Genomic DNA, 13419 nt, shown 5'->3' on the forward strand with positions numbered 1-13419 from the left:
TCAACACCCTGGTGAACTTCATCTAGGAGGGAGTAAGACTTTAGTCACTAGACTAGTTGAAAAAATTACATGTAAAAATAAAGATACTACTCATCGGTCCATAGTGGCTAAGGTTAGTGCATTAATTCACACATGATTGAAGCGAGTATTGATAGTTAATTTCATTGCTCTGTCCATTATATTGTTCATATTATTTTTTATATTTTTTGAATTTAATTAAAATAATACTCCTCTATTTCTCTTCACTTCCACCCAAAATATAGTGTAATACCACTTAGAACCATTACAAATTCATTCTTCTTCCTATTTATTTATTGCTGTTAAATTAAATTTAAATAACATTCAAATAAACTAAAAATTTGATAAGTAGCCAAATATTCTGATACTACTAATGACTAGTATAATGGTACCAATGGCTGCTATACCATAGTCCAGTAACAACCAAGCAATGTTGGATTCAATGTACATACAACACAAGTGTTATAATGGTATCAATGGTTGCTATACCATACATAGATGGCAAGCCAAAACCAATAAGAAGAAACTAAGTTACACCTTGCCAAAAGATAAAGAGATATATCAGCTTAAAAAATAAGTCATTTATTAATTTGAACTATATTTGTGCTCACCTTAGCTAGTATGAAGCCAAAGAATGGAAACAATGGTTGCTAAATTTTTAAGGAGCTTTCTCAAATGGCGCTGTATCGTTATAACAAGTATTCCATACAGCATCCATAGAATCCTTGGCAGCTGAACCAGCGCAAAACGGATTTGAAGCCAATGATTTCATGACTCTTCTTTTGATGCATTCTTGTTCATGCCCTTTTATTCTCAGAAACCCTCGCAAAAGTTCCCGTTTATAATGACAATCACCACTTAAATGACCAGCTCTTATCTCACTACAAGCATGATGAGCACAGTTAGTCCAATCCATGTTTGCAGCTCTACAGTCATCGAACGCATGAATTAGCTCATGAATTATCACCTGCGTAACATTGTCTTGATTTTGTTTCTTATTTGCGCAGACGGTTATACCCTTACCGGGCGTAAACACGCCACCATAAGAATTTAAACAGATTGTAGCTTTGAAGAATTTGTCTTTAACAGGACACCCAGCTTTCTCCATCTGTTCCCTCAAGGTCTTCACCAAGGGATTGTTGAGACTCTTTTGAATCATGCTCTCGCAATCCTTTAAACATTTGTCAAGGGTAGCGTCACCGCGTCTCAGCTTGTCCAAATCGAAGTTCATTGTTATTTAAAACAAACAAGGCTTCAAAATAATATGAAAAAAACTTCATTAGGAATAGTTTGGAGTTTATGAAGTTAACATCATACAACAACAACCAAGTCTTATCCCGGTGACTAAATTCTCTAACATGCATACTGCATCTAATCTAATAGCCTGCAATAGCCTATAATTTTACATTGATTGGCAACCCCCTAACACAATTGTCTTCTTATATCCGAGTTGGAATCTTAAAAATACAGATTCCAACACGGATACCTGACACAACACAGTCGGTCAGACACATTGATACTGACACTAACACAATAACACGGCAACATAGTATATGCTAGTATTTGACCTTCAAAATGGTGTAATCAAGTTTATAGCATGTTTGAATTGATTTTTGGAAGATCCAGAATCAATTCTAGAAATGTAGAATTGATTCCGGGTGATTTTGAGATGTTTGTTTTATTAAAAGTATAATTGATTTTGCCTTTAGAATTGATTTTACTATGCTAGAATTTGTAGTTTTTACCCCATAATTGATTCAGATTAATTTTTACATTGAAATTTATTGTTCAACTAACTTTACATAAATATATTCAAACATCAATGAATTCTGCTAAACTCAATTATGTTAAAATCAATTATATCGAACTTAATTATGCTAAAATCAACTTTGTTCACCGCCAATCCAAACACTTCCTTAATGTTTTAACACAATAGAAAATTTAAACATACATACAAAAAAACACATTGGAAAAATAACAATCAAAGCACTCACAAAACATATATAAATACAATTACTTATGTTATTATATACTGAAGATAAACTAAGTTGCAATAATGTTTTTGAACTAAAAATGAAATTTAGTTTGTTTACCTTAATCCTATGGTTCTTTTCTTTTGAGCGGAGCAGGGTTTTTGCCCCCAAACCGCGTTTGACAGAGAAGAATGAACGGTTAAAGCAGGGGAAATGGAGATGAGCTGGCCAACGATCGGAGACAGTGAGGAAGAGTATGGCGGAGGAGACGTTTGTCCAGTTGAAACTACAGTTTCGATTCATTGATTTAGGTTCCTAGGGATGAAGAAGCACTATGAACTTGGGCCATATGATATTGGGCTTGAGTTTTTACTCCACACTGGATATTCGGCAATTTGTCATTGCACCCTGAAAATTGAACCTTTCACCTCCCAAAATGTTGCTTTGACTATAATACCTTTGTCCTAAAAAGTTAAATTATTTTTATTTGTCATTTTCTAAATTTTTTTTAAGCTGTGTAGTTTACACATATTTTAGATTTTTACAAGTTCCTTTTTTTGTTAAAACTTTGAATTTTTATTAGATATTTAGGATTTTTATCGCATTTTTTAGAAAAATCATGAATTTTTATCGGCATTTTTGAAATGTTTGTAAAATTTAATAATTTATATGCAATTATATTGGAGTTTTTAAAAAATTTGGTAAATCAACATGCATTTTTATCGATATTCTTAAAATATCCGATAAAATACATACATGCATACCGTATATTTAAAAAATTCTAGTAAAATCGATTGTTGGTAACCATATTTTTCAAAAATACCGGTAAAGTCATGTTTGTTTTTTATTTTAAAAAAAGTCGATAGTTCATATTTCTTTGTTTTTTTCGGTAGTGAGGACCAGAGGACGGCAGAACACGATTTCGGTAGTGAGGACTAGAGGACGACAGAACACGATTGCTTCTAAATGGACTGTCAGAGTTAAAAGCAACTGCAAATAACTATAGTGCAAGGGAAGACGACGAGGAGGATTCATGTATCTAGGGGATATAGTAGTTCCCACCAACTGTAGCAAGAGGAGGATAGAGTAGTCACACATACCTCGTACTTTTTAGCATATAGGATGTAGAACTAGACGAGGCAGAAATCTTGATGCAGCGCCCGATGCTCAAGTAGATATAGAGACTCATGTTGAGGCTCGGGCTGACACTGAGGTGAAGACCTGACTAACATAGAGGTGGCTCAAGCTGACACTGAGGTGGAGGCCAGACTAACATAGAGGTGGCTCAGGTTGATTCTAAGGTGGAGGCTATACTAGCATAGATGTGGCTTAGGCTAACACTGAGGTGGAGGCTAGACTAGCATAAAGGTGGCTTGATACTAGCGTGGAGGCCCCGAGTGACACAGAGGTGACAGCCCAGGCTCATTCAAAGTTGTATGTACACACACCAGGGCTTCCATAGAGGGCCTAGTGACCTTACCTTCGCCACCGCGTGTGCCGATCATATGGCATTTAGACTATGATTGAGAGAGGTGTAAATATTTTATTTTAAGTTTTTTATTTATTATTTATTAATTGAAAAGAATTGATGGTTTATACTTTAATTGTTACAAGATTGTCAGCTGTTAAAGGGGCCCACCCACAAGCCAAAGTTGAAGAATTTCTTAAATGTCCAGATGCTTGATGAGGTTAAATAGATTGTTGTTGATGGCAGTTTACTTCTGTTGGTGGATTGTTTGATGACCATGCTCAACGACTCAAGGTCATGGTCATAGAGGAGTTCATGTTTACCAAGGGTCTAACTTTCGTCTTTCCTGGCTCTAGGAGATATATTAGACACCAGTGGAGCACTATATGTATGAGGTGGCAGCTAGGGTAAACATGTTACATCTTGTAGGGTGTAGTATCTTGCGGCTAAGTCTCATGTATACATTGATGCCAAATACACCTCTATTTTTTTGAGCTTGAGCATGGGGATGTGATGCTTTGATGGTACTATATGCTGCCATTGGAGAGGCGACTGTCTTTGAGACGAGGCAGTTTGCTGGTTATATGAGTCTATTTCAGATATGAATATTTATTATGTTTTATTTATTTAGTTCTTATTTATCAAAGAAATTTTGTATATATAATTTCTTTTTCATATACAATGTTAAATATACGGGTATCTTTCATCCGTTTGTGACAGACGTGTTCGTGTTCCTATCATTGGCTCCCAATGGTCCACCAAGTGGAGTGACAAACATTCACATCCAGAAGGTTTCCAGAAGTATAGGTGGAAGATCGATGTATTAACTATAAACGATGTCATATGGACACCCTACGTAGAGCATAGAATGCATCTAGACTTTGATGACACTGTCCTATTTTGGGGTTATTTGTGATGGGAAAATTTAGTGGCTAGATATTTACTCGAGAGGTATTTGTGCCAGGTTATGTATGTTTAAGGATCCCTCAATCAATCCCTACTGTGCCATATGAGGGCATTGATAGATGGTTTATGGTCCCATATCTACTGCATTAGTGGCCTTTCTCTAATTAATGTCTTTTACTACATTAATGGTCATTCCCTCATTGAAGTCTTCATCCAACTCGTCTTTTTTAACATTTTCCTCATCTAGTGCATTAATCCATTCACCCAAGTTGTCTTTTTCATTTCCCTCATCCAATGCAGTTAACCCTTCCTCCTACTTATCTTTTTTAAACATTTTCTTCATCCAATGCAATGGTCCCTTCCTTTAACTTGTTTATTTCAACTATTTTTCATCCAATGCAATGGTCCTTCCCTCTAACTTGTCTTTTCAATATTTTCTTCTTCCAATGCAATGTTCCCTCCCTCAAAGTTACCCTTTTCCATATTATTCCCTCCATTAAAGTTGCCATTTTCCATATTATTCCCTCTCTCATAGTTGCGGGGTTGACCAAATACCCCGCGAAAACGTTAGTTGCAACTTATTGCAAGGGGAAAATCACTTTTAAAATTAGCCAGATGACTATCACTTTGCAACTTTGCTAGGTGAATTTCACCTCGCAACACTTGTCCCATAGTTCAGCAAAACAGAGCACGCGTGTTAGAGCAGAGCAGAATAGACAGAAGCTTGTGAGGTGAATTTCACCTTAAAATTTTTGAAAAGACAGAAAGTTGTTGAGTGAGTTTCACCTGGCAAAGTTTTATATATATATATATATATATATATATATATATATATATATATATATATATATATATATATATATATATATAGAGAGAGAGAGAGAGAGAGAGAGAGAGAAAAAATTTAATTTGACACCAAATCTCAACTGTTAATAATACTCGATCAAACTGTTATATAAATAGCCTATTTTTAGAAGAAAAAAGACTATATTTATTTTTTATTATTTTATCTTATTTAGTATCACCGTTTGATTAATTTTTTTAACGGTTGAGATTTGATGTCAAATTAGACTTTGACGATCATATCCCATATATATATATATATATATATATATATATATATATATATATATATATATATATATATATATATATATATATATATATATATATATATATATATATATATATATATATATACTAGTATCTATACCCGTGCAAGGCACGGGTTAAAATTGGTTAATTAAAATAATTATTTTAATTTAAAAATTATTTCTATTACTTAAATATTTATATAATTTTTTTAATAAAAGATTTAATATATGTAACTATAAAACAATCTTTAATTTGTAAATTATAATATTAATTTAAAAGAATTAGAATTTGTAAAAATTTCTATAAGTTATTTAAAAATATTATCAAGAATGTTGCACTGATTAGCAAGACCCTAATAACAAAGATGATGAAGTCGATGATAGATATAATCAACTCTTTTTACCAGATATCCTACTTTTTTCCCCTGCAATTGTGCTGGTAATACACTTGTTCATGCAATTCTATATAATCAGGCCGACCCAACAAATTTAGAGGTCTGAGGCAAAATCTAAAATAAAAATTTTTAGATTAAAAATATATATTAATAAAATTTGTATTAATTTTTTATTTAAAATTAAAAAAACATCAACAAAATTCGTAAATTATTATTTTCTTCAATTAAGTTTCTAAATAACATGAAATTAATTAATAATCTTTTAAAAATTATCATATTATTTTTTTATCATCTTAATGGTGCGAATTTATTGTAATAATTTAATGAATTCTTGAAGTACATAATAAAATATTTATTTATTATATTTATATAATTTGAAAACTATACTAAAAAGAGAGTATTATTTAAGAGAATATTATTTTAAAAATATTCATCTTTATTTATAGAGTATATTTAAGAGCTTGATCTTTATTTATAGAGTATATTTAAGAGCTTGATCTTTATTTATAGAGTATATTTAAGAGCTTGATCTTGCAGATTTTGATACAATTTTTAATCTACTGCAGCAGCCAACAGATGATCCTGATACGTGATTTTGATATTAAAAATCTATATAGATGTTATATTTTAGAAAATACAAATATAAAAAAATAAAATTTTATTAAAAATAACGATTAATCTAGTTATTATAATTAAATCTTCATTATGGAAACACAAATCAATGACAAACACAAATCAATGACATTGAAAAAAAAACCTAGGGTTGAATAGTCACAATTTTACTAATTTTTTGAAAGTGATACTTGATTTAAAAATAAAAATTAAGAAAATAAATTATTATTTTTAGCCCTAAACTTCTCATTTTTATATGTTAAAAATATATATTGATATCAATTTACTATAAATGAAACTTTGTAATACAATCGAAACTATTTAAATCTCATTATTTAACTTTAATTATACATTTAATTTGATTTACCAATCAAGAATCTGAAACAAAAAATATTATATACATGTGTTTAATTTCTCCTTCAAGTGGTAGTTGTCCATACCAAATTAAAACAATAATGTAATGGAAAAAATATCATTTTTAAATTGCAAATCATCAAATAACAAAATTAAAATATTTAGCTAATAAAAAGAAATCTATAATTTTAATATTTTGAAACACTTTGTGAAAATAGAAGGAAAAAATGTATAATTTTATATTATTAATTAGAGCATATAATATTTATTAGCAGCATAAAGAAATATTACACACCATCCAAACAAACTATTTTATGGTGTGTAATAGTTAATAATATGTTGTTTTTAGCAGCTAATACGTTGATATTGCCTAAATATTATGTTGATTTATACACCATCCAATAATTTGTTGATATTGCCTAAATAATTAATAATATATGGTGTGTACATTAATAATATATGGTTGCCTAAATATTATGTTGTTTTTTAGCAGCTAATAGGACACACCATACACCATGAAATATCTGAAACAAAACACCACACCATGTAATGAGAACATCATTTAGAAAAACAAAAAACATAAAATTATCACCAAACACAAAACATAAGTCAATTAATTCTAACGACGAAGACGCATCGGTTTCTCAGTAGTTCTGTGTACAATTTAGAAGGAATCTATAACCTGTCAACAAACATTTGAGCATCAAAGTTCAAAACGGTTAATCCAACCATCAATACAAAACAATGTTTATCATTACAATCACCAAAGATGGCCTTGTTATAGCAATATGAGAGAAATTCTGAAAGTTCCAATAGGGAGTTTAGCAACTAAGAATTATATTCTCAGACAAAGTGATTTGAATTTCCCAGTCCCAATGGTAGTAACATCAAAACCCTTATCCCAAACTAAGATACACTTTTGATCTAACTCTAGAATACTTTCATAACAGCCAAACCCAACTCTACTAACACTTCACATTTTCATAAAAATGTTGGCTTACAGGAAGAACTTTCTTATGCAGGGATTTAGACAGATTACTTATGCATCCAGTTAACAAACTAAAAAAAGAAAACTATAAGGGCGTAAAAATTTGGACACTCATAATCCAAATATTACATGAAAAATACATTTGATGAATATACTCACATAGTTAGGAAATATGACCATATCAACATTTCACTAAACAAAAGGAGAAAGTTATCTGAGTTTAGATGTCGACTTCGCAATTGTTCTAACAATCATCATTGCACCACTCGGAACCACTTTGTCACAATTAATTATTCTCTGCAATAAAAGATGATAATCAGTGTTGATACGTGCATATAAAGTGGCTTGAATCAAGATTGCCGTAACTATGTCATTTGGTTTACCGACAATCCGAACAACTTGAGTGCCTTGAACTTGAACCTCAGTCGTTTCTGTCATAAAATCAACATCAATCAACATAAATTAAAATAAATTATCTGCAAAATTGAAGAATTGATGATGAGATCAAAGGCCCTACACAATTTCAATTCAACCAAAATCAAAATCACAATCAATTCACTGTAGGAATCAAAGGGAAAAAAGAAAATCAAACATACTCGTTGGTGATGAAGCTGATTCAATGAGCATTTCATCCGTTCCAACTTTCTCTCAGCATCTAAAACGAAAAACAAAATTGAGGGTCTCTTTTCCCTCATTTAAGTCATCGAGCCAACAAAACCAAACCCATATCTCGAATCCTTCATATTCTCTCTTCAATTTTTTCTTCATAGATGTGATTTCCACTGTGTCTTGTGACTCTCTCAAAATCAGCGTGGTAAAGAGAAGAGTGACCGGACTGCTTGCTTCGACGGGAGGAAGGTGGATTTCAGAGGCGGATAAAGAGGTGGACAGTTCGTTAGATGGAGGCGGATAAGGACGTCATCGCAAGTGTCGTGCGACAGAGAGGAAGGTGGATTTCAGAGGCGGATAAAGAGGTGGACAATTCGTCAGATGGAGGCAGATAAGGACGTCATCGCAAGTGTCGTGCGACAGAGAGGAAGGTGGTACGAAATCGTCGAGATTGACGGAGTGACAACATCAGTTGATTTGCAAACCAATATACCAACCTGTTGTAAATCAGAAGTTTGAAACCGTGGTATATATAAGCAGAGGGAAATCATTGAAGGCTATTGAAAAAATAACGAATTGATGCCATTACAGCATTAGGCGGCGGATTCCATCAATTTCTTGATTGGAAATTGCAAAAATTTAATAAACGTGGGGAAGGAGTGGATGAGAAACAATTGATTTTGCCTTGGAAGTTGAAGAGGAAATCCGAAGGGTTTTTGGGCGTGAAAACTGGTTTTGGAAATGGGAAAAGGCGACATCTATTTAATTGGCTTTAAAAATCAAATAATAATCATATAAAAAATAATATAATTAATAATTTAATAATAAAGAATAATATTTTATTACTATTAATAGAAACCCACTAAAATATAAGAATGCATAAGAATGAGACATGTGGCAAACTTGCCAAAGTTCTCATTTTGCTTTATTATTATGTATGATATATATATATATATATATATATATATATATATATATATATATATATATATATATATATATATATATATATATATATATATTTTACAAAAGTAATATACTAAAATCTATTATATTATTTATTTATGAAAAAGGGTAAAAAATTGTGTACCTAATTCTAAAAATTTCACATTAAGGTTTCTAAAAATTTTACCTATTCTGCATATATTCTAACATACATATATTTTATAACATTTTAATATATTTATATACAGAATCATACAAATTTCATGAAAAAATTTCTAAAATATTATACACAAATCTAACCATCACTACTTACATGATACAAACTTCAATAAAAAATGCATAATTTAAACCAGTTCATACAACCCAATATAAAATAACAAATAATTTAATTCACATGTGTACCTTAAATAATGGATTTGATGAAAAAACTAAAAATAACTTTGAAACCAACACGTAATTTGAGTCTTGAAAGTGTTGATTTGTGTTAAAAATGATAGCTTTGAAAGATTTCGAGGGTTTTGAAATGTGGAAGCGTGGCTGGGAGAAAGAGAGAATTAAAGAGTGAAATTTGTTTAATCTATAATGTGAGAAAGGAAACTGAAGTGGTGGTATTTAAAGCAAACTTGCAAGGTGAAAAATACCCTGTAACTTTTAGAGTTGTTGAGACTTGCTAGGTAATTTTCACCTTGCAATGTCCATGTCAGTCAAACATCCACCTGCCACATTGTGCCATGAGTAAATGACGGACATAATTTTTTCTCAATTTTTTTAAAACATAGTTACATGGTGTTTTTTATCTAGCAACTTTTGCGGGGTGTTTTTCACCTAGCAATCTTTTTCCCTTAAATTTCAAACTGTGTCATCAATAAATGCTAGACACAATTTCCCCCCAATTTTTTTAAAACATAGTTGCGGGGTGTTTTTCAACTAGCAACTTTCTTTTAAAAAATTTCAAACTTTCCACCGTCTTTTGCGAGATGAAAAAACATTTATTTATTTGCAAGGTGAAGTACACCCTGCAAGTGTATTAATTTGCGAGGTTACCGACACCAAGCAAACTCACCCCACTATTATGTTGTAGAGTACTATAAGTAGGGATGCAATCCCACACTTTTGCATCAAACAAAATATAAAGTTTTATCTTTCATAAAAAATTCTCCTACCTATCAAAGTTCTATTCAACCCTCTAATATTCATGAACACTTTCCCTAAACACATTTCTATTCAACCCTCTAATATTCATGAACACTTTCCCTAAATACAAAAGGACGAATAGAATCGGTGACAATCGAATAGAATCAGTGATAGATGGTGGTGGTGTGGTGCTGTTCGCGATGTAGGGTTCTGACTGTGAGAGGAAAAGAACGTTAACACTGTTCGCGAAGTGGTGCTGTTCGTGTGTTTGTTAGTTTTGTTTAAAAAAATTAATTTTAAATGGGCTACGCCAGCGCTTTCATACCCCCTATAGCAGCGCTTTTAGTAAAGCGCTTTCATACCCCCTCCCCTTTACCAGCGCTTTTACTAAAGCGCTTTCATACCCCCCTTTACCAGCGCTTTTATTAAAGCGCTTACATAAATCACCCCTATCGCAGCGCTTTCAAAAAGCACTTTCATAACCCTCCCTTTACCAGCGCTTTTTTTTCTTGTTTTTTAGTTTTGTTTTTAGCGAGCCCTATAGCAGCGCTTTTCCTAAAAGCGCTTTCGTAGATGCGCTGCTAAAAGAAAAATTTGGCGTAGTGTCTTTTGAGAGTCTTGTTTTTGTCTGAGGTGCTACAACAATAAACAAAACTCTTCCAAACAGAATCACCATGCCACAGGCTCAATCCTAACCGAATTTCCACTTCTATCCCCACCTTCTTAGAGAAATTCCTATTAATCATAAGGTGATATTAGTCATTCTCCACATTAGAGCAGAAAACACAATAAAGAAAATTAAAATCAGAAAGAATTCCTCTTCTAAATAAATGGTCCTTCGACAAAAGTATATTAAGAAAAGATCTCCAACCACAAGATTTGATCTAAAAAGGGATTTTTAGGTTCCAAAGAATGTTAAAACCTCGAAGTTTATTGTCGACAGGTATTGGATCCTTACAAAAATCATCAAAGCTAAACTTGAAATAAAAATTATTTCCTAGAACTGGCCACTTCCAAAGCAACAGTTTAATCGACGAAACTAAATCAGAGACATTATCTTTCAAGTTCTTGAACACTATGACATTCCTATGAATCAAAAATCTCCATAAGACAGCCATCTAAACGCCACTAACCTTACCTTTGAGGGTCTTGTTTTTGTCTGAGGTGCTACAACAATAAACAAAACTCTTCCAAACATAATCACCATGCCACAGACTCAATCCTAACCAAATTTCCACTTCTATCCTCACCTTCTTAGAGAAATTCCTATTAATCATAAGGTGATATTAGTCATCCTCCACATCAGAGCAGAAAACACAATAAAGAAAATTAAAATTAGAAAGAATCCATCTTCTAAATAAATGGTCCTTCGACGAAAGTATATTAAGAAAAGATCTCCAACCACAAAATTTGATCTAAAAAGGGATTTTTAGGTTCCAAAGAATGTTAAAAGCTGGAAGTTTATTGTCGATAGGTTCATCCTACATATAACCATCAACAATAACATTATAACTAGAATTAGAGGAATATCCTATAGTGGGCTCCGGAAACCAAACCAAAACGTCATCACTACCTCTCGTAAAAAAATGCCCTCCAGCAGCCCCAACATTTTTTTGTTTTCTGGATAATACAACATCCTTCAGCACGCAACCAACACCATAATTACCTCATCCCCGACCATCAATCCGCCACTTCTCCATCCCTTCCACCACCACATCCTTCTTTAAACTAACCCGATAAAGTTCAAGAAATAAAGAACTCAAAACTGCTCCACCTCTCCACACCGCATGCCAAAAAGGAATCGTCCTCCCGCTACCTGGAGTGAACTTCACCTTATTTGCAAAATTGAACACATCTAAAATAGGCCTTTTCACTTTAACCAAAAGATCCTTCACCAATTATATTCCACTCTATTTCTATCACGAATATCATGAGCCAAAAAAAGTGCTTGATATTAATGTTCGTTGCCTCCAGCACACTCCTCTTAAATGACTGTTTCTGCTCTAAAATCCTCCAACACCATTTATATAATAAAGTTAAGTTGAAATCTCCAATGTGTTTCACCTCTAACCCACACCTAACACGAAACGGCTTACAAGTTCCTTCCCACCCAGTGAATCGACCTTTTATCATCCCTTGCTTCCCGCAGAAAGCTCTGTTGAATCGACCATTCCATGTTGATGTGGATTTGATATTTAAGTAACGGAAAATACTTACATAAACACAACCATAACACCTGTACTTACACACAACCAATGACATTTTTGTATTAATTAAAAGTTAACACTACAAAAAATCACGTCTGTAGCGACGTGGAATTCATGACACAACATGGAAAATCACGTCAGAACGTAAAAATAGCGACATGAACATATACGTCGCCTGGGAGTGCGTGGGAACTTTATTGTGTTGTGGATATCACGTCACAACTTTGTGACATAGAATCCACGTCGCAAATATTGCACAATTACCAACCCCCATCTGCAACTGGGACAGACAAGGTCTGCAAAAAGCAGAATGACACAGTACACGAAGAAAAGTTGTGGCGTGTTTTCCATGTCACTGATTTGTGACATGTAAGACACGTCGCTAATTTTAAAATTAATTTTGAAAGTTGCGACGTGTTTTACATGTCACAAATCAGTGACATGGAAAACACGCCACAAATATTAAAATGTTTTTAAAAAAAATCTGATTTTTATTATTATAAAAAAAGTTTTATTATTAATATTATTTGTTGGAAATTAATAAATATTAACAAAAATATTTATTTAGTTAAATTAATAATAATAATAAACTAAATACTAAAATATATTAAACTACTAAAATATATTAAAGTTATAATATAATATCCAAAATACTAACATATAATAAGTAAAATTTTGTTATCTCATACAATTTTAAATAAAAATAAAAATAAAAT

General features: G+C 32.2%; 1 protein-coding gene across 1 annotated transcript; it reads right to left on the bottom strand.

Moving 5' to 3' along the window:
- Positions 1-377: 377 nt before the first annotated feature.
- Positions 378-2300, bottom strand: LOC131618196 (mitochondrial inner membrane protease ATP23-like). The gene is made up of 2 exons (XM_058889461.1): positions 2112-2300; positions 378-1270 (listed from the first exon to the last, which is right to left on the bottom strand). Exon 2 carries the CDS (start codon positions 1247-1249, stop codon positions 677-679), a length of 573 nt encoding a protein of 190 aa, XP_058745444.1. The 5' UTR covers positions 1250-1270; positions 2112-2300; the 3' UTR covers positions 378-676.
- Positions 2301-13419: the final 11119 nt, after the last annotated feature.

Source organism: Vicia villosa, linkage group LG7, assembly GCF_029867415.1.
Source record: "Vicia villosa cultivar HV-30 ecotype Madison, WI linkage group LG7, Vvil1.0, whole genome shotgun sequence".
Taxonomy (NCBI): Eukaryota; Viridiplantae; Streptophyta; class Magnoliopsida; order Fabales; family Fabaceae; genus Vicia; species Vicia villosa.

What these genes read in the sequence shown, in the direction of transcription:
- LOC131618196 (XM_058889461.1), bottom strand. Translation starts at nt 1,249, where the DNA reads ATGAACTTCGATTTGGACAAGCTGAGACGCGGTGACGCTACCCTTGAC.